At 40.9% G+C, this 23232-nt stretch overlaps 1 protein-coding gene across 1 annotated transcript; it reads left to right on the top strand.

The window, feature by feature from the left end:
• The first annotated feature begins 9226 nt into the window (after nucleotides 1-9226).
• On the top strand, nucleotides 9227-21846 carry LOC139731388 (protein C1orf43 homolog). Its single transcript, XM_071642276.1, has 7 exons — nucleotides 9227-9326; nucleotides 14093-14309; nucleotides 15387-15440; nucleotides 16870-17039; nucleotides 17832-17890; nucleotides 19000-19096; nucleotides 21123-21846. The coding sequence occupies exons 1-7, from the start codon at nucleotides 9258-9260 to the stop codon at nucleotides 21375-21377; spliced, it is 921 nt and encodes a 306-aa protein (XP_071498377.1). The 5' UTR covers nucleotides 9227-9257; the 3' UTR covers nucleotides 21378-21846.
• Nucleotides 21847-23232: the final 1386 nt, after the last annotated feature.

Below are 23232 nucleotides of genomic sequence, written 5' to 3' on the forward strand. Positions count from 1 at the left end.
GTGCTCTACCGACTGAGCTATAGAAAGCCCTAGTACAGTGTTCGTCCCAGAAACCCTTAATTCTCAATGCTCGGGTGGTCAGAAGCTATAGCAGTGTGTTTGTGTGTAACACACACGCACACACTTGAACCTGGCATAAACCCGAAGGATAATTCAACTTGGGGATAAATGCGAGGGATCACCGAAGTGATGCAGCTTTTTGAGTTTGTAACAAATAAAGACAGAATAAACTGACCAGACCTAAACCTAAACTGACCTAAAAATAAGTTTATTTACTTACCTAAAATGAGGCGAAGACAGATGATCATCAAGCTCTGACTGTACTGAAGGAGATCAATCAGTCCTAATGCCAATGCATATACTGCACTGCATAACGGGCATGAACCAGACCCTCTTTTCAAATTCTGGGTCAGTTCCATTTTTAGGTAGGGGTGTGTTATGATGAGCAGGTGGGTTAACCCAGTTCATTCCCATGTAAATCCCATATGGGCATTTGCATATCTTACCCAGATGGTTCTACCCAGGTTGACCCCATATGAAACCCATATAAGCATTTACATCTATTCCCCAGGTGGGTTTGCCCAGGTCATTCCCATATGATACCCAAATAGATATGCTCATCTCTTACCCAGATGGGTTTGCCCAGTTCATTCTAATATGCTGCCCACAGAGATAATTATGTTCACCTCTAACCCACCTGGGTTTACCCACTTCATATCCATATGAAACCCATATGTATATTGACAGATCTCACACAGATCGGTTTGCCCAGTTGTATCCCATATGGTATGCATATGGGCATTTGTATATCTCATCCATATGGGTTTGCTCATTCCATGCCCATATGGAGCCCATACGGGCATAGGCCTATAGGCTACATGTATTACACGGGTGGGTTAACCCATTTACTTCCCATTTGGAGTCCATATGGGCATTTACATGTACTGCCCAGATGGTTTCCCCATTCATTTCCCATGTGAAACCCGTATGGGCATTGACTTATTTTACCCAGATGGGTTTGCCCAGCTCATTCCCATATGAAACCCATATAGATATTTACATATCTCACCCAGATGGGTTTACCCATTTATTTCACATGTGTAACCCATATAGACATTTACTTATTTTACCCAGATGGGTTTCTCCAGCTTATTCCCACATGAAACCCATATAGATATTTACATATCTCACCCAGATGGATTTGCCCATTTATTTCTCACACGAAACCCACATGGACATTCACTTATTTTACCCAGATGGGTATGCCCAGCTCATTCCCATATGAAGCCCATATGGATATTTACATTTATTACCCAGATGGATTCACCCAGTAGATTCCTATATGGTATGCATATGGGCTTTGCATATTCTACCCAGATACCTTTGCCCAATTTATACCCATATGAAACCCATATGGGCATTTACATATCTCACCCAGATGGGTTTACCCATTTTGTTCACATGTGTAACCCATATTATGGACATTTACTTATTTTACCCAGATGAGTTTGCCCAGCTCATTCCCATATGAAACCCATATGGATATTTACATTTATTACCCAGATGGATTCACCCAGTAGATTCCCATATGGTATGCATATGGGCATTGCATATTTTACCCAGATAGCTTAGCCCATTTTATACCCATATGAAACCCATATGGGTATTTACATATCTCGCCCAGATGGGTTTACCCATTTTGTTCACATGTGTAACCCATATGGACATTTACTTATTTCACCCAGATGGGTTTGCCCAGCTCATTCCCATGTGAAACCCATATGGATATTTACATTTATTACCCAGATGGATTCACCCAGTAGATTCCCATATGGTATGCATATGGGCATTGCATATCTTACCCAGATAGCTTTGCCCATTTTATACCCACATGAAACCCATATGGGTATTTACATATCTCGCCCAGATGGGTTTACCCATTTTTTTCGCATGTGTAACCCATATGGGCATTTAACAATCTTACCCAGATGGGTTTGCCCAGTTCATTTCCATTATGATACCCACATGGGCAGTCCCATTTAAAAACCCATATGGGTTATCCCATATGGGTCTGATGCTAAATACATATGGGATTCACCCTAACCCAGATGGCCCACGTGGCCCGGAGTATGCCCATATGGGTCCCATATGGGCATGTTACCTGGGCAGTGGCGGGGGGGGGGGGGGGGGGCAAGGGGGCACGTGAAAAAAAAAAAGAAGAAGAAAAGAAAAAAAAACCTCGCCCGGACGGGGGGAAGGAGAATGGGGAGGGGGGGGGGCAGAAAACCAAATCAAACAAGATAAAAACAAAACATGAATTCCATGTTTTGTAACGCTGAAATATAAAAATTTTCGGCTCGCTCGCTGCGCCCGCTCGCCAAAATTTATCCCAAAAAAAAAGTAAGAAGAGCAAAACGTAATGATGACGTGGAAATATAAAAATTTCGGCTCACTCACTCGTAGTAATTCAGAGTATTTTTCCAAGTCCTTAGTTTGTTGGCATAAATCGTTATCTATGAAGCTGTCACTATATCTTGATTAGAATTGTAAGATTTAACAACCAAAAAATGACAAGAATTCCAGGTTTTGTAAGGTGAAATACAAAAATTGTCGGCTCGCTCGCTGCGCTCGCTCGCCAAAATTTATCAAAATTTATCAGATTTTATATCACCCTCAAAAAAACCCTTTTAAGTGCTCGAAAAAGCATATCAAGTGGATTTTTTTTAAGTCCCTACCGGGATGGGATTGGGGTTGAACACTGTTGGTATAAATCGTTATCTATAAGACCGTCACTATATCTTGATTAGAATGGTCATTCGAAGATTTAATAACCAAAAATGACAAGAATTCCATATTTTGTAAGCTGAAATACAAAAATTTTCGGCTCGCTCGCTGCACTCGCTCGCCAAAATTCTTCAATATCTATTACATTTAAAACACCCTCATAAGACCCCTTCTATAAGTGCTTGAAAAAGCACATCATGTGAACTTTTTTTAAGTCCCTACCGGGATGGGGTTGGACACTGTTGGTACAAATCGTTATCTATAAGGCCGTCACTATGATTAGAATTGTAATTCGAAGATTTGATAACCAAAAATGACAAGAATTCCATGTTATGTATAAAGCTGAAATATAAAAATTTTCGGCTCGCTTGCTGCGCTCGCTCGCCAAAACACATCAAAATTTAGGGTTGCCTATTTACATTTAAATCACCCTCAAAAGACCCCTCTTAAGTGCTTCAAAAAGCATATCATGAGGACTTTTTTTAAGTCCCTACCGGGATGGGGTTGGGGTTGAACACTTTTTCAGAAATTAGGGGCGCAATTTTCGCGCTTGCCACGGGCGCCGTTTTCCCTAGATACGCCACTGACTACCAAGTAAAGTCAGTATAATGGCCTACTGGAAGCAGCAAGCTCTGGAAGCTCTGGGAGTAGCAAGTTACTTGCTACTCAATGTAATTAGTAATAGCACATGGACTTGGTAATCTTTAGTAATAGTAGATATGAATTTTTTCAATGACTGAAAGTTAAAACTGAAAAATAACTGAGTGTGAGTCTACAAATTGTGGTTGGATGACTTTATTGCGTCTAAAATTCATTAGATATCTAGGTCTAGGAACAGTGGCGTAACTACGGGGGCATGGAGGGGGGGCACGTGCCCCCCCCCCCCCATCCGCTGATTAAAAAAAAAGAAAAAAAAAGAAGAAAAAAGGAAAAAAAGAAAAAAAAACCTACGAAAATGGTAATTCAAAGGTTAGTAAACTGCTTTTGAAATCGACATGAAAGGATGATCAAGGAAAAAAGATATTTTTCTAAGATTTCTTTTAACCATATTATAATTAAAGAGGTATAACATTGTGCAAAAAGCCCGGAGACGACAAAAGATTGATATTCAGCGTGATTCCTGATTGGCATTTTGAATACAAGCAGGATGTGCGCAGTGTACTCAGAATATCGGAATGACAAAAAGAGTCGCTGCAATGTTGCGCAATGTTTGATAGGTTGTACACATTTGCTATCAAAGCTTGATCATTGATTTTGCAGTGTTGCTTTACATACTAGTCTATATTAAAATGCCTTGCATTGCCAATAATAAGACTTGACCTTGGCTATTTCCTAACTTTTCCATCTGTATGAAACACACTCACTCACAAACACAAACAAATTAGGGGATGCTCTGTATAAAGTGCAGATTTTGGACATCCTTCTCCCGCTTGGTCACTTCGACGCCCCCTCGCTGGTCATACCTCCCCCAATCATGAACATAAACCGACACCCTTGACTACCAGTGGCGGATCCAGGGGGCGCACCGGGCGCCCCCTCCCTCCAATGCGAAAAAAATATACATGTAGCTACAAACGACAGTTTTTGGACGGTAAAATGTCAAAATTTTCAAGCTCGCTCGCTTCGCTCGCTCGCATTTAACCGTTATATGCCATTCTCCTGATGTTACTGCCAGTAATTGCCAGCAGTTGCGCCCGGTGCGCCCCCCCCCCCCCCCGAATTTCCAAAGCGAAAAAATATAGCTACAAACGGCAGTTTGGGGACTGTAAAATGCCAAAATTTTCAAGCTCGCTCGCTTCGCTCGCTCGCATTTATTTTAACCGTTATATGCCATTCTCCTGATGTTACTGCCAGTAATTGCCAGCAGTTGCGCCCGGTGCGCCCCCCCCCCCCCCCGAATTTCCAAAGCGAAAAAATATAGCTACAAACGGCAGTTTGGGGACTGTACAATGCCAAAATTTTCAAGCTCGCTCGCTTCGCTCGCTCGCATTTAATCGTTATGCAATTCTCCTGATGTTGCTGTCAGTAATTGCCAGCAGTTGCGCCCGGTGCGCCCCCTCCCCTTAATTTCCAAATCGAAAAAATATAGCTACAAACGGCAGTTTTGGGACTGTAAAATGTCAAAATTTTCAAGCTCGCTTGCTTCGCTCGCTCGCATTTAATCGTTATGCAATTCTCGTGATGTTGCTGTCAGTAATTGCCAGCAGTTGCGCCCGGTGCGCCCCCTCCCCTTAATTTCTAAAGCGACAAAATATAGCTACAAACGGCAGTTTGAGGACTGTAAAATGTCAAAATTTTCAAGCTCGCTCGCTTCGCTCGCTCGCATTTAATCGTTATATGCAATTCTCCTATGTTGCTGTCAGTAATTGCCAGCAGTAGCGCCCGGTGCGCCCCCTCCCCTTAATTTCTAAAGCGACAAAATATAGCTACAAACGGCAGTTTGAGGACTGTAAAATGTCAAAATTTTCAAGCTCGCTCGCTTCGCTCGCTCGCATGTAATCGTTATATGCAATTCTCCTAATGTTGCTGTCAGTAATTGCCAGCAGTAGCGCCCGGTGCGCCCCCTCCCCTTAATTTCTAAAGCGAAAAAAATTAGCTACAAACGGCAGTTTGGGGACTGTAAAATGTCAAAATTTTCAAGCTCGCTCGCTTTGCTCGCTCGCATTTTATCGTTATGCAATTCTCCTGATGTTGCTGTCAGTAATTGCCAGCAGTTGCACCCGGTGCGCCCCCTCTCCTTAATTTCTAAGGCGAAAAAATATAGCTACAAACGGTAGTTTGGGGACTGTAAAATGTCAAAATTTTCAAGCTCGCCCGCTTCGCTCGCTCGCATTTAATCGTTATGCAATTGTCCTGATGTTGCTGTCAGTAATTACCAGCAGTTGCACCCGGTGCGCCCCCTCCCCTTAATTTCTAAAGCGAAAAAATATAGCTGCCAACGGCAGTTTGGGGACTTAAAATGTCAAAATTTTCAAGCTCGCTCGCTTTGCTCGCTCGCATTTAATCGTTATGCCATTCTCCTGATGTTACTGCCAGCAACTGCCAGCAGTTGCACCCGGTGCAACCCCCTTTATTTCCAAAGCAAATACATATATTATTATATATAGCTACAAACGGCAGTTTGGGGCTGTGAAATGTCAAAATTTTCAAGCTCGCTCGCTCCGCTTGCTCGCATTTAATTGTACAGTTATGCAATTCTGATGTTGCTTCCATGAGGTGCGCCCCCCCCCCCCCAATGTCTTGACCCACGGTACGCCACTGAACACCCCCCTCCAAAAAATCCTGGGTACGCCTATGCTTGCACTTGTTCGCTTCAAGCGCAATTCAAAATGAAATCCTTATGAGTGTGAAAACATACTATGGTATAGTACGAAATGTTAACGTGGCAACAATATGTAGGCAAGACAAGTCTCGCAAATACATGTATGAAAAATATTGCATACTGCAAAAGCAATGTTTCATGAACATGCATTAAATTGGCAATGTGGCAACAACATAAAAATAAATCCATGAATAATGGACACTGTCTGGCAAGAATATGAAAGGCATTCTTGGCAATGATAACAAAGGCAATACATTCATATATACATGTAGTGCAAAATTGCACTTGCTCTTGTTAGGTTAAGCACCATTTAAAATGAAATCCTGCAATATAGTTTGAAGGAACAGAAGTGAATGTGATAAAAACCTAAAATGGCAATAGACCTCAAAACACTTTATCCTGGCAAGGAAAGTGCATTATTTAGAAACAAGACACCAAACAGGTTAGTCATCGCATTCTTCATCAGCGACCAGGATGAGATGTGATGGTAGATTAAAATCCGTTTCTGAAGCAGACATACACAGAAGGGTATATGTCTGCTCCTGGTCGGACGGATTTCAAAACTAAAACTCAATTTCAAACACCTAACATGCAAAATTAAAATTTGTTCTTCTGCATGTACCTTCATGAGATGTTGTGGAAAGTTGAATAAAGTTGGTACAGCATCTGCCCGCAGCCTTGTTATCTGGCCGGTGCGATCGAAGTACTTCTCTTCAAAGTGGTCAGAACACAAGGTAGAGTATGGTTTGGGAATCCAGTGGTCTCTTCTCATGTTCACAATCCATCTTTGGCGAAGAGCAACACCCCTTCTTGGAAATCTAGGATTTTTAACACACAGAGAACATATGATACATGTGAAAATTATTACCATATCAGATTTGTATAGACCTCATATTCATAATCATAAAACATGTGTACCTACAATACAACTATGGCAAGCATGATGATGATTGCATGCATGGACATGGTCCATGGAAAGCTCCTGATAATACTAGAGTACACAGTCAGTCTAGACAATCTAGTATCTAAACGACAGTGTTGTCACTGACACTGACCCACCACTAGTACTGTGACTCTAGCTTGACAAGAATAAATCTACGTGTAAAGTTTACACCTAAGCTCAAATTTACATAAATAGATAGTACTTTTTTTCATGTACAAAGCTGCTTGCCCCAACACACAACGTACAGAGTGTATAGCCCCAGGGCCTACATTAGGCCTACTTGATCTTTTTTATTTTGCGTATTTTGGTAGTTGGTGGTAAACAGATATGTCGACGGCAAACACAAAATCCAGTGTCTGGGACTACCTTTGCTACTGCGCTCACAAGAAAGCCAACATACGACCGATCCGCCTAATTGTAACGTTACTTGGGAAATTAATTACTTGTTATTCTCATCATGGCTTGGTGTCAAACTTACCTGTTTCCAAATCCTTTTGTCAAGTGATTTGTGCAGTTTACAGCCGCACAATACGGCATTTTAATGCCTCGCTCAGGGTCTCGGAACGTCAGAAAAACACGGTGCAACATGCAGTCACTGTATGTGGATGGCGTCTGCTGGGATTTGCACGCAAAAAAGTTCCGCTAAGCAAAATGGCGGACGTCACGTGACAATGAGTCGAGCGACGGCGACAAAACGGGTGGCGAGTGATTCTTCTATGTGTAAGAGTTCTGTGGATACGCCACTGCTCCCTCCATCTCGTCGGAGCTTAAAAAAATAGAAATTCAGCAATCCCGGTGCCCACTTTGATGGAATGTAATAATTATTCAAAAAAGATTTTCGATCAAAGATAAAATATTCCTGGGACAATAATTCCTTGGCACAACGTCACCAACGTGGTATCTGTCACTTCGTTGTCCGTCTTTTCTACGTTCCGTTCACCCCCGCCGGAGTGGGGTAACACTACTATTTCATAATTGTCAGCTATGGAGAGCACAATATTGGTTGTGAGGAAAGAAGAACTCTTCCTCTTTACATTGATACCTAATTATGTCGACAAATGTCATGCATGACCGAGCACATGAACTTTAAAGACAACAATGATAAATTGCACTTTTTCCAAGTTTGCGTGAATTACATGTATTGTGAAGGAACAATGCATGCCTCGATCAGTGGATGGCATCAGTAAATAGGCCAGCCTGTACGAATGCAGGTTTATGTTTTAGGGTTTTTTCCTAACCTTCTATGGTTCGTTGGTCACCTGTCGATAACTTGGTCACTCCCACAGAGGCCAACCACTGAACTCAAAACTGTTCAGTGAGGCCAACCCACACAGTCCCTTTCTCTGTTCATATTCAACATATAGCTCGCAGCGACAATAAACCATGTCTTGAATATGAAGACAGAACAATGGATAATGGTTTTAATAGCCTTCATCAGCTAGATGGGATGGTGATCCAAGAAGTTGGACCAAGTTTATCGACATGTAATATAATATCGGCAAGATTTAACAACACTGAATCACTGAACTCTATATCAGTGTGCTTTAAGGGTTGCACTGAACTCCAATAGAGTTCAGTGCAACAAATAAAGCACACTGTGTCAACTGACACACTTCACAGTTTGGGCACTACTAAAAATGATTCTAGTCAAACTTCGACATAATTATCTTACAAAATCTGGATAAATTCTTCAACTTTTTAATACTCCTACTACTAAATACTTGATAAAATTTAATAACGTTAGGACGGCATGCTACGTGTTGCATGCATGGCAAAGAGATTTTCCCCAGTGAGGATCCGAGAAAAATCTCTTTGATGCATGGTGACTATTGATTGGCGTTTTTGTTTACATTTTATCAGGGAAGTGGGAAGAGATCTCTTCCCACCTCCCTGATTCTATGTGCAGGAGCGGCACGGCGCGCCGGGCCGACGAGGGAGCTACGAGTAGGCTATGCAATGAAGATCGGGTCGATAGACTCGATACTACATCTCTGGGTCGAGTACTGTCGCAGGACAGCAGCTGCGCTCTTTGAGCTGCGCGCTGTCGAGTCCGCTTTCTACATGCAGAGAGCGCGTATAATAGCGACGCTATTGCTATACTTAGTACTTGAGCTTCACGTACACACGTACACCAGCACTGTCAGTGTCATGATGATCGGGCGTGGGAATTTCGAAGGGCAGCCGCCATCGGTGACGTAAATCACAATAATGGCGGTGCGGTACTTACCACCAATTCTACCCACAACTCTTATCCTTATTGCAGGATTTGGTAGTCTGGTAAGTGCGAAATAATTTTTGCTAGAACGCATTCATTTTAATTCGCACACGTCCGGCCACCTGGCAATAAGGCGTCTCGTCCAGACGTCAGTTCGTGTTCGGGCTGATGCGGCACGGGCCGGGCTGGCCGGGGGCCGGTCGGGCTGGGTTCGCCAACAATCAACATGTCATCATATCTGTGACAGTCATTTGGACGTACATTTTTGTTCAGTGCACTTATACTACCAACAATTTTACGCAGGGTGACGGTATTAGGGCCCCTGACAAGGTGTGGGTACCTCACCATTCTACAAGCAATCCATGATTTTCTGATTAAAGTTAGATCCTACCTACCTAACCGTGTTAGGCTCTGGCCTGAGCCTAGGGCAAGGCTAGGTAGGTGGCTTTTAGCCCGACCAGACGCTGTGCAGCGACTGGGCTGTGTATAGACCGATTCAATTTCGATGACCTATTCACCTACCGCCGCTAGCGGCGCTATAACGGTCGCCATAACTGGGGGCCAACGGGGGCTTCCGCGAGCTAGCTACCCAGCGAGTCGCACTTGCAGCTAGCAGCCTAGCGTACCCATCGCGCATAGTAAGCCGGGCCTGGCCGCTGCGCCGCGGCCGGCGACCGCCGGCGCCGCGCTAATATTGTGATTGTTTACTCACTGTGTAAAAGTCATTCAGCGGCTTTTAATGCCCTTCTTTTGGACAAATTGAGTGATTCAGACATATTGATCTACTTTGAAAGCTTCAAAGGAAGGATCAGGAAAACACATCGTGCAGTCGTTGGGTGCACAAATAACAGAAAAAATGGAAATGGAAGCTGCACGGCAGTGTGTGAAATTCAGACACCGCTGACGCATGATAAATTAAGGCAAAATTTAAGACAATTAAGTGAAATACAACGGTATAAAAATGCACAGATTTCGAAACAAACTGTCTACTAGATTCTCTATTTGATTAGGTTATCACTGCATATTCGTAAAATATGTTGTTCATCTTAGAAGACAAGGTTAGATCAAAGATCAAAGAATTTGATAATTCATTGGTTTATTATTTTATTTTTTACAAATCCTTGGTGTCCTACTCGCCAAAGTTAGAATACACTTCCTGGCTAGACTTTATTATTATGACAAACATTTTACAGCCTACACTACAGCTAAATAAATGTTTCAAGATGCGCTAAATTCTTATATTGTTTGCACTTCTTCAATGTTCACCACTGAATTAACCATAGGCCTATTCAATTTTGGCCTGGAACTCTGAATTTGACTTTTGATAAAGTGATACTTATAAATATTAAACCATGGATGGCGGCAAACATCCGTTTCATAATCATACTAAGAAAGTATGATTTAAAAATCACTTTTGTAGATTATGATATTAGGCGTTAGCGTGATGTTATGCAAGGTTACTTAGACCTAAAACAGTAGAAGTTTTGGTTGTAGACATCAGGCGACGTAGTCGTTACGTAAGTTTAGGCATATACGGCCTAGAAATGCCTATAGATTTATATTCCGTTTGGTTTGCTTAGTTAGGCTTGCCTGAAGTTATCGACAACCGTCGTGTAGGGTTCTAGAAGTCAATTGTAATAGGTCTAGATATAGTCTGGACTCTTGCCTAGATTTCTAGACAAGATCTAACGTTAGACAGATTGTACCCTGCTGGCCCGACACTCCCGAGTAAAGCCTAGCCTGCCCTAAAAAGGTTAAGTTAACTGATAGCTTGCAATTTATTGCGCCATATCTAGCTCAAGATTCTTATTCATTATTTGTATTTAATTATATCAGTTAACTTGTCAACAGCCTAGGCTTATTAGCAAGACGTCTGCCTGCGCCTAGCAATAATTCTCCCGAGCGGTTTTTATTCTCTTCCACAAAGAATCTACGGGGCTTTTACACGCGAGTACCCAAGTCATCGCCAAAGAAATAGTCTACAAACATTCACGGATCGTACCGATATTTACCTTGAAATTCAAGTTTTGGCTACAGCCGTATGTCATCTACCCTGATTCGCTCATAGTCGGTATAAGTTGTTTAATTTTATTTGTTTTTAATTAGCTAGCGAAAAAAAAAAATGTAGACTCTAGTTGTCACAAAGCCAGATGCGTCGATCGCTGCCAGCGCCAGAGATAGCTAGCTGGCCGGCTGGCGCCGGGTGGTAAAAGCACTGGCTGCCGCTGGCACCCTTGCTACGCACGCAGGGCGCTTGCCGACCCAGCCTGTTTGGCCCCCAGTTATGGCGTCGCCTTAAGAGGGCGCACTTCCATGAACGGTCACTTGAATCGGTCTATAGTTAGGTGGCTTTTAGCCCGACCACCAGACGCTGTAAGTACGCTGTCTGTCGCGACGTACCTACGTACAGCGACTGGGCTGTGTATAGTTAGGTGGCTTTAGGCTGCGTTCACATTAGAAGTATACTATTCGGTTGACCGAAAGATCGGTTTGTATCTGTCCGTCGGGGAATGTTCCGCGGAGACCGAAGTCAATGATTGCGGCTCCTGTGTGGAGCAGTCGCGCACAGATCAAACGTTACGATAAACCAAATTTCAGACAGCTTTTTTACATTCAAACAAGTTTGACATGACATGACACATTATGCAGCAATATTTGGGATAAATTTTTCAATTGTCCAATCGAAATACTCACATAAACTCGGTTATAACGCAGACATTTTATCGATATCGCTAAATCGCCGTTCGCAAGCTGTAAGTCGCCATTTTGAATCTGTACGCCAATCACATGCGAGGTACGTGTTTTAGTAAAACAAACGCGTAGAAACTACCTCGCATGTGATTGGCTAATAGATTCATAGTGTATGTTTCTGCAGTTTGAACGTGACGACGCGACAGGCTGTGTTTTACGTTGAAAATTCTACTAAAATTTTGGATTATTCATTAATCTGGTGAGTTTAATGTATTCTTAAAAAGCTAATTTCACTATACAAGCTTAAATTTGCCGACCTAGGGCCGTGAATTGGACGCAATCGAGAAGGGTGAGGTACCTCACCCAATTTTCCATAGAGACAGTGGTTAAGAACATCCACACAGCAATGGGTACTGCAACCTTCCGTCTGTCTACGGAGGACAGCGTTAATGGCAAAATATAAAAAGAGTCCTCTGGACAGACGGATCTTTCTGTCTAACTATTCGGGTATTCGGGGCTCGTTTTCGAGGGCACGCGAATAGCTTGAATCGGACGATGCCGATTTCCTAACACCGGTTCACAAGTCTGCGTTCACATAGATAGAAGTATACGGTATTTGCTATTCGTTATTCGCTATTCGCTATGCGCCGTCAAGTCGACCCAGTGCAATATATACACCATCACCCGCACCATCAACTCCCTGCTTCTTCCTCCTACACAATCCCAGCAATGACAATTAGCAAACTGCATCATAATGTCAGTCTACATGCTTATTTTTGCTAAAAAAGGGCAAATCCAGACCAAAATTTTCATCATTTCATAAACAAAAGATGGTATACGCTGCTCGAAAATCGAACAAGCGCGATTCCCACTGTGCTATCAACCTTAGGTACTACTGTATGCTATTCGGCATTTTCGAATAGTGCCCTCCTATGTGAACCGGTGTTAGGAAATCCTATCGTTCGATTCAAGCTATTCGCATGCCCTCGAAAACGCGCACCGAATACCCGAATAGTATACTCCTAAGTTCTATGTGAACGCAGCCTATGAGGACACTATTCGAAAGTACAGAATAGTATAGCATAGTGGGAATCCAGCTTGTTCGATTTTCTTGAAGCGTATATCGTCTCTCGTTTATGAAATAATGACAATTTTGGTCTGGATTTGCCCTTTAGCAAAAATAAGCATGTAGACTGACATTCTGATGCAGTTTAGAAATTGTTAATAAGATTTGCTGGGATGTAGGAGGAAGAAATCCTCACTGCATGGGATGGTGAGTTGACGGTGGGGGTGATATGGTGTACGGGGTGCCCGAATAGCGAATACTGGTACCGTATACTTCTATGTGAATGCAGCCTAAGGGTGAAGTTTCACTATACACAGCCCTGCCCGCGCATGGACCAGGCATCTGGTCGGGCTAGGTGAGGTTTAGAGTTCGGCAGAGACCGAGTTTAGCCTATCTAGTTTTAATAGGGTTAGAGGGTTAGGCCAGCAATGTTGATCTCGAGTTTTCTTGGGTAATGCAGACCCCAGACTCCTACTCTAGGTTGTTAGTGGGGAATACATGGAACTCTTTCTGTAAATAATGTTTACTGAGGTAACCCCATTCGAACTAGCTAATTTTTATAATGGTTTGTTAGATAAAATCTGCCCCTTTTTCCATTCGGTGCCCTCTTTTTCTTCTCTTTTCTTCTTCTTCTTCTTCTTCTTCTTCTTCTTCTTCTTCTTTTTCTTCTTTTTCTTCTTTTTCTTCTTCTTCTTCTTTTTCTTCTTCTTTTTCTTCTTCTTCTTCTTCTTCTTCTTCTTCTCTTCCTCCTCCTCTTCCTCCTCCTCTTCCTCCTCCTCCTTCGTAGAGTTACACCTGCCTCCTTCGATTAGCGGAAGATTCTTGCAGACTGTAATGTGGTTGTTTTGAGGGCCAACCATATAACCCACCGTACAGTTAACAAAAGGCCATTGAACAAGAGACAGATTTATCAGTCTACAATTGAATGCGTTTGGAACATGGGCCATTTTGATACTGTGTCATACTTCCATGCCTGCACACTAGCTTGCTGTTTGTATATTTTGTGGTGTATTAGACCAATACTCACTTTCCCTTTTACATTTTAAAATTCATTTCCAATTATGTTTACAGTTTCTGCTTATGGTCATACTCTTCGCCAAGCGCCAGATTACCCGCTTCAAATTCCGTTCACGGAGGGCACCACATAATACTGTTGGTCACAATGCCCCTAAAAGACTGCAGCTGGAGATTGAGCACCTATTGCAACGCACACAGCAGATTAAGGGTTTTCCCAGACTCCTCTCTGATGATGACTACCGCCTTCAGTACCTGGCCAATACAGATTCAGGTGGGTGCAAAACTTTTGCTGTGTCGCACATTACATTTCTGCAATCTGAATTTAGACAAAGTGGATAGTCAAGTAACTTATGTTATGTCAAGGTCACACCAATTTTATACTGCAACATTAATCCATAGATTTGCTTGTATAGTTGTTTGAAATGTAGCAGAGATAAATGGTAACTATACTGGCGATATTACAGGAATATCTGGAGCCCGTCTCAAGTAAATACTGTGGGGCTCACCGTTACAGATGTTCATAACTACTATCGCATGCTGCTGTGTGCTGTAAGGCATGGTGCATGTAGCATCTGATACCCCCATTCCACAGAGATTTTCTCTCATCGGTCGCTCATTGGAAGCAAAGTTTATCGCTTCTGACCACCCACTAAAGTGTATCGGATCACAGTTTGATGAATCAGACTTGTGTTGGTCGACTATTAGGTCAGTGTCAGACATGTCGGGTGGTGATCCGATGAGGCAAGATCATTCGATGAAGATCATGCGCCACACGTCTGACACTCGCCAGATAGTCGACCAACAAAGTCAGATTCATCAGACTGCGATCCAATACACTCTGGTGGGTGACCGCAAGCAACAAACTTTGCTTCCAATGAGTGACCGATTAGAAAAAAAAAATGTTTGTTGAATGGGGGTATAAGTGTTTTGTTGTTTTAAATTGTTACAGTGAGTGAAAATTTGACACCATACATGATATTGAGCGGTATGAAGAAAGATAACAATAATTACAGAACTTATATCAATAATTGAGTGTGATGAAACTACAGGGGAAGAATGATTCTAATTTTTTTGAAGTAGTAGACTGTATGGACATACTTTGTACCTCAGTAGAAGAGTGATCCGTGGACACTAGCAATGTAGATTGTGCTGCAATGGTTTTCATTGATATAAAACATTCATAATTTTCAAGTGCATGTATGAACCTTTCCTGAATTTGTGTGTGCCTTTTTGTAAGTGTTTAGATTTTCAGTGTGATTTAAGTGTTCAAGCAAATGCACATAACTTTTAGTGTTGGTATGATACTGTTGGTATGATTTGAAATAATGTGATTTTCCTCCCTTTGCAGAAAGATGCACATATGTGTACAGGATGAAAGCTGTTGATGCATTTGTTCATTTCGGTGAGAATCAAGCCTTATACCAATTGTCCTCTGAAAGTTAGATTTTAAAAAAATCACACTCAACCTGAAATAATGGAATCAGTGATTCAGTTTTGAACTATATTGCGCATAGTCTATTAAAAATGCCCCAGTAAAATATGCACAATTCAAGTGATATTGCTGTTCATATTAAGTGGCAGAAATGGTAAACCTAATGTATTGTTGATTTGCTTTCTGTTTTTCACTTAAACGTTTGTTATATTTCTTTTCTTTCACTGCTTGCATGTAAGTTTACATTCGTATATCTTATCTCACAAGTATATTATGTGTTGATGTAATACATCTATCATACATTGTGCAAGTTAGAGTGTTTGTGATTGTATTCTGTTTCAAATTGAGGCCTGTACCCCACACACTGAAGCACACAGAGCAGTTTAAAAAAGACAATGGAAAACACAAATGATCGTGATGTGATTGGTAATTGCACATCAACAGCTCCTGCTTTGTGTGAAAGTCCAGTGTGCAATGTCATAGTTAAGAATCTTTTTCAACGTGAAGGCAGTGAACTTAAGTGGCTCCAAAGAAATGTTGTACAGTGCACTCCCGTTATAACGAAATGCTCCGGACCGGCAGTTTTCTTTCGTTATAACGAAATTTCGTTATAACCGAACAAATACAATAATGAAAACAAGGAAGCCACGCATAAAGTTGTTGAATACTCGTCATGCACTGGAAAGCTATGTGAACAATAAAACAAATAGTAAATTCAATTTCAGATTATCGTATTACAGTAACGCAAGTTCCCCTCGGAAACTGTGCGTGACACACCAAGCAAACACACAGTGATGTGACACGTTCTCCCATGCAGAGACGCTATAAATGCTTGTTCCGCTACATATTTTCAAAAGCGATCCTCATTTTGTTATAACGGAGCACATTTCTTTTGTTTTTCTTTATCAGTGGTGCTCGGAAAAGACTTCGTTATAACGAAAATTTCGCTATAACCGTGTTCGTTATAAGCAACTTTTGTACCACAGACTTTAATGGCGATAATTTTGGGACCAGAAGTTTTACTTTGTCATAACGAAATTTCGTTATAACCGTGTTCATGGTAGCGGGAGTGCACTGTAGTAGCATCATTCTGTGACTAAATCTGTTGCCTTCGTCTTGATTACTCTTGCAAGTCCAAGTGAGTCTAGCTTAGTAATGTTGTTTGACATGCTGTCTCCTCTGGTTGGAGGCAAAACACTCAGTCCCTCATGCACTAAAAGATTCCACTTCATTCCCCGCAAAGGACAGGGTGCATAGCCAGAAAAATGGGCCGCCCCTCATTTCCCCTTGTAACTAGCAATAGGCAGCAAATGGTATCCACCAGGCACATGGTGCCATACAGAGAGAAGAAAGAGACTCTTGCATTAAATCCTTATTTGTATCTTTTGGATTCTTTCAGAGGAGCAAGTGAAGAAAGTAGACATGCGGCTTGCACGATCGACAGGAGTTAGTGTCAGGGAGCACATTAAGCAATTGAAAGTCTCACCTTTGACCCCTCTGAAAGGAGCAAGTGATGCCCTCTGCAGAGCCTACATAGATGCCTATGAACATGCCAGATTTGGTTGCAAGGTATGTATTTCTGTTGTTGTTGTTGTTGTTGTTGTTTTTTTCTTAGTAGTGAATCCGCTGAAAATTCTGTTGCAGATAGATAACTGTCCATCAAACAAATGTGACCAAATGATCAATTTGTCTCGAGATTGTTGTTGTTGTTGGTTTTTTTTTTCAAGTGACTGGAGAGAGTAGAAATGGGTAGACAGTAGTTGAGATTGAGTGACTGGAATGAAAGGTCAGATGTCACTGCTGTTTTTAACTAAGAATGTCGTTTTCGACCATACCTTCTGTGAGGGAAGTCCAGGGAGATTGTGTTTTTGGATGGTAAGAAGAATGGGGATGAATCAGAAAATAAATCTTAGTGCAAACTAGGTCAAAGTCAAACGTCACTGTCAGTGAACTTCATGTGAATATAGAATGAAGGGTTTACTTGTAATAGAATATATTTATCTTATTGGAAGGCACAGATATTGTAGTACTTTCTGTGCTGCAGTCATTTTTTCTGGCTTCCAACTGTATCAGTTCTATTTTTCAGGGCCTTTTGAAAAGGAAATTGTAGCCGGTCAAGAAAAATGCTTTATTAACGCCAGGTCATGAAAAGGCAAGATACTAAAAAGCTGAAGGCATGTTGTCAGTTCTTTTGGCACACAGTTAACGTATGAACAAGAATGCTCTCATAAGAAGCATTTGGGGGATCAGCACACTGCCATTACAGTTAAGCAATCTGTACTTATCTTATTGTAATCATACTTTTTATCATTGTCTGTCAAGAAATGACTTCTCTTGTTTTTCATACCTTTTCTCTTTCAGCCATTTGGAGAGGCAGAATACAACAACTACATGGCTCTTCTCCATGAACTCATCAGCTGGTGAGTGAAAAGTTCATTGAGATTAATCCTTGATTCAGTCAGATTGTTGCAGGGTGGTCCACGAGGGGTTTTAGCATGTCGCTGCAACATGCTAAAATTCTTGTGCAACATCCTCAAAAGCCAGCAACATGTTATGCAACATCCTCAAGAATTTGCAACAAGCTCAAAGTAAAAGTATTCAAAAATGTGCAAAACATGTGCATAACATAAGAAACATCAAACTACCTGGTACTTAGATATTTTTGTGCAAAATATGAGAGAGAACATTGAATGTAAGCAGCACAAAGAGAGATAAGCAGCAAAATATTGCGTACTACGTACTCATTGTGTGCGCTCCGCGTATATTCAATTTCTGCAATATTCTCAGATTCTGAGCTTGCAACATGCTCAGATTTCAAGTTGTGGACCACCCTGTTGTTGTGTTGTAACTAGTCTACAACAGATTTGTGTTTGAAAGAAACCAAACAGACCATACACTTGCCTCTCTAAAATCAACAGAACTGTCAAACAGCTTGGCACATGCTTCCAATATTTTTGAGTAGTGGCATTGAGCATGGGTTAAACAGGAATAAGTCTTGTGACTCCAGCTGTTGAACCTCCTTGGTCATACAGGGTTAAATTGACCCCATCTGATCTCACCCTATTAGAGCTGCTGGAGCTTTTGCATAGCTTACAAAATTGCAAGAATCCTACTGTTCTTGGTTTTAACATACGCTGGTGTTTGTGTTTACTTTTTCCTCTCCTTCCCATCTGTTTCAAAAAGAAAAGAGCAGGGGGGAGGTAAACATTTAAAAGCTACTCAGGGATACCTCCAACATTGTTAAGAGTTTCTCAGAATATCTTTAGTACTCTCATGTGTTATAGTAGAATGCCAATATAGAACAAAATAAATATGCATTCCCTCTGTGCATGAAATCAATCCGATACAAATAATGTATTGATTTAGGTAATATTGTTATCATAGGCAATGTCTTGCCCTGTGCAGAATTTTAAATGCATGCAGGTATAATCAATGTATGGAGAGCATGGCTTCACATTTGTCTGTAAAACACACTGCTGACATCATAAGAGGATCCACATGACATCTGCTATTACATATTTCAATACAGCTTGAGACACAAAAGCCACAAGAAAAGGAAGGCAAGCCAGTCTGCACTGTCTTCACAAGGAGGTGCACGATCCAGCATTGGAAGCCAATATTCACAGGTATGTTTTATGTAAACCTGTATTAACAAAAGTGGGTCTAAGCCTCGATAGGAACCATGGTGCATGTAGGTGTGATGTGCCATGTGTGCCATGGAGTGGTACATATAATAAATGAGGCAGGACAGTTGAATGCCAGATGTCTTGTAAATCTTGTGAAGTTGGATATTTTGCCGAGTTTTTCAGTCCCGTTGTAACAGACAAAGCAAATAAGGATAAATTTCTTTTTTCATGGTAAAATTATCTCATCGTAATGAAATGTATTCTTGTTTATTATAATGGGGTTCACTGTATTTCGAGGACAAGATATTTTTTGCAGGATGGATATGAAGTGAAAAATGCCATAAATTAAAGGTCAAATTATGAAAAGTATGTTTTGCTTAAAAAAAAAAATGTTTTTTCACAGGTCTGTGTCATGTAGGATACAGATGTATATAGAGCAGTATACAGATATTTTCTCAACATCATCATTCCCCATGCTTTCAGTGGTTTTTTTGTTGTTGCTGTTGCTTTGTTGTTGTTTTTTTTTTCTAGGGGAGAGGGGCAGCTAAAAGAGAGACATAACTAATTCCCTACCCAAGTTTACTGTTACCATTCTCAAGTTTACACCAGTTATTCCTAGTGAAGTTGATGTGAAATGAGAGAATTAAACTGAGAAGCACTCACAATTGACATGTACTTAAACTCAGCACACATCTTATAGAGATAGTGATGCCTTGTCTGTGGCACCCTCACTCCTGACCTGTTGAAGGTGAATCTAATTCTAACACAATACAGTGGAAACTCGATATAACGAGATGGTCGGGACCGAGTCATTTTCCTCGTTATAGCCGATATCTCGTTATATCAGTAGGCATAAAAGAAGGCATAAAATAAAGACATTAATTTGCACATGTGGGACTACCCATCATATTTCAATCAATACTGATAACTTGATATTGTGGGTGAGGGAATTACTCACCTTTATGGCTAAGAAGATGTTTTTCGCCAAGGAAATCCAATATCAAGAATGTGTTTCTTATTAATTGTAGATGTTTGAATTTGTAAATTTATATAGCTTGCGATTGTATCAAGATCGTCTGTGGATTGGTATGTGGTTATCGTAGGCCTATGGGTGTGTGTTGTGTGGAAAGCTTGAATATGGTCTGCACAATGCTGTGTGTGTATGTGACACATTCTGTATGTACATTATGACTGCGTGTGTGTGAAGACGGGGAATTCCCTAAAGTAGAAGGCCAATCACAGCATCAGATTGCCTCACACCTGCTAAACGTCATGATGATGTCATGTATACATATGGCCGTCCCACCACATTTTCTGCATGTATCAGTGTGCGTGCACACACACACTTCACTCGTACAACATGCAGTGCTAGCTGGAGTGCACTGAAGAAAATGATTATGTGTGTACAAGACAGTTTTTGGCGCATCAAGCTTTACAATCGCGGAAGATGATAGCACAGGCGAAGTAAAGCTTTACCGAAGGCATTTTGCTTTACCTCGCTATAGCAGGTTTGATTTACTATGTTTTTCTTTGTTTGGAAGTCACAAAATTTATCTCGTTATAGCAGTTATTTCGTTATAGCCGATCTCGCTATAAGAGTAGCATTTTACATAGACTTGTGTGGAAGGAAATTTGGGACCGAGAAAATTTCCTCGTTATAACCGATATCTCGTTATAGCAGTGTTCGTTATACCGAGTTTCCCCTGTATTTGTAGACTGTAGATTCAGAAAAGAAGTGATAATCTAATGACAGTTTCTTTGGTTTTAATTTAGTTCACATTTTGCCAGGTTTGCAGAATTGTAACGATGTAAATGTATAAAACAACTTGTTTTAAAACATTTTTTTTTGTCATAAATATGATGTAGCACAAGAAATCAGAAGATGAAGAGTCTATTCAGTGGCCTGAATGAAGTGATTGTTTGGCATAATATCATCGGTTCTGTGCATTAACAAAGATGTGAATATTCAATATTTGTGGAGATTTTGGATATGTCCATGGTTATTGGCATTCCGTGCTTTTCACAGGTATCAGGGGCCACAGCAAATGTAGACACCCCTTCATCAGGAAGCCGAACTCTTCCCTCTGGTGCTAGTCTTTACCACAAGTCTGCGGTGCAAGGTTCCAGGTCAGTGTCCACGGCGGATGAGACGACCAGGCTTACCGACGGCAGCAGCTCGCAGTCACAGTCTCAGACAATCTATGATGGCAGTACGGAGAGGATACATCTGATCAGGAATCCTGACCGCCTACATTACCATCACAGAAAGGACAGCAGCTAGAGTCTGCATTGTGGTACAGACTCACAGACAGAGTGTTCCCCATATTTTGGGAGTTCCTATGCGACAAACTGTGATGCCAGAATGTGATCATCCAGGAAAACTAATGGAAACCGATTGATGCGTTGATGTGATCTCAATTTGGCTCCAGAGGAGAAATACCCAAAAATGAGCAGATGTGACTGATGACACATGGTTACATAGAGACATGCATTTGCTGCTGATATATGAATATTATATACCTTGGTGATAAGAATCAAAATTGGAGCTTGTGGGATATTGTTCATACTGGTGAAAGCTAGATTGTTCATTCCTACCATAGAGTAAAAATTTGTCTGTCTTGTTATTCATATATGACAAACTCTAATTGAGGTAGGAGAAACTATTTAAGTATTAAAAAGTGGAAAGTTATTCTAAATTAAAAGTTTTCTTTTCACTAGTAAGCTATAAGCTGGGAAGAATTCCAGTGAGAATGGTCAGGAATGGACAAGTATAGAAAATATGACAGGTTGAAATAAATCCTCCAAATGCACTAACTGGCACATTAAAATGCTGTATTTCTTACAGGACAGTAAACATAGTTCATAATTTATTTATGTAGCTCTCCTCATTTCCACCTTAGAATCTTTATGAAGGATTCGACTTTATTTGTTGTGAATGTGTGTGTGTGTGTGTGTGTGTGTAACATTGTTTACATAGTACTTGTTATTTGTCCAGCATTCTCTTCAGGACTGTGTTATAGATTTTTTTTATGCCTCCGCCACGAAGTGGTGCCAGAGGCATTATGTTTTCGGGTTGTCCGTCCGTCCGTACGTCCGTCCACATTCATTTACGTGATAACTTGAGTAATATTGACTGGAATTTTGCCAAACTTGGGCCAAGTATAAAGTATGATGGTGCAATTACTTGATTAGATTTTGGGTGAAATCGGCCAAAGGTCAAAGGTCAAGGTCAAATCTTGAAATTTTATCCGTTTACGCGATAACTCAAGACTGGATCAAGCAAATTTCACCAAACTTGGTCTGAGGATGATGTATGATGGGGCAATTACTTGATTAGCTTTTGAATGAAATTGGATAGAGGTCAAAGGTCAAATATCAAGGTCAAATCCTAAAATTTATCTGTTTACGTGGTAACTCAAAACTGGACAGCTGAAGCAGCTTTCACCAAACTTGGTCCAAGGATGATGTATGATGTCGCAATTAGTTGAGTAGATTTTAGTGACATTGGCAAAAGGTCAAAGGTCAAGGTCAAATGCTAAAAATGTTGCTATTTCCCCCATATCCATGCAATATGACCAAAGGTATTTTCTTGAAACTTAGTGTAGACATGTACTAGTGCATGAAGATTCTCCGTAGAGAATTTCATGTCATAAGGTATTAAGTTTAGAGATATTAAGTTTCTTTATTTCACCAAGCAAAGAAGATATAAAAACAAACAAACACATACAACAACATTAGAATACAATTAGAAAAATATCAGTTAAACAGTGTAAAAGGAATTGCTATGGTAGGCAGCAGCCAGAAAGGAAATGTCCCTTATTTTCAGCTGACCTAAAAACATTCATTAAATTTCTGTTACCAATGTGTTGGAAGCAAGTAAAACATAAGAACAAGACAAGACTAAGACGTGACAATCAACACACAATGACAATAACAAAATACCTGATGTCTCATAACATAAAGGATAAAAACTGATGCTCTTAACTTAAATATATTTGGTTGTAATCATTAAAGAGAATTTTTTTATAACCAGATTTAAATATATTCAAAGAGTTAGCATTGTGTATTTCAAAGGGGAGAGAATTCCACAGAATAGGACCACTGTTGATAAAAAGATGTACGAGATGAAGGTAGGT

This window comes from Diadema antillarum, unplaced genomic scaffold (assembly GCF_040938485.1).
Source record: "Diadema antillarum isolate AM-2024a unplaced genomic scaffold, OU_Dant_1.0 seq00000369_RagTag, whole genome shotgun sequence".
Taxonomy (NCBI): Eukaryota; Metazoa; Echinodermata; class Echinoidea; order Diadematoida; family Diadematidae; genus Diadema; species Diadema antillarum.

Bases quoted from the DNA above. Each gene is read 5' to 3' on its own strand.
- LOC139731388 (XM_071642276.1), top strand. From the start codon at position 9,258: ATGGCGGTGCGGTACTTACCACCAATTCTACCCACAACTCTTATCCTT. The intron at 17,891-18,999 runs GTGAGTGAAAAG...ATTTCAATACAG, and splicing joins CTCCATGAACTCATCAGCTG to CTTGAGACACAAAAGCCACA. The intron at 19,097-21,122 runs GTATGTTTTATG...TGCTTTTCACAG, and splicing joins TTGGAAGCCAATATTCACAG to GTATCAGGGGCCACAGCAAA.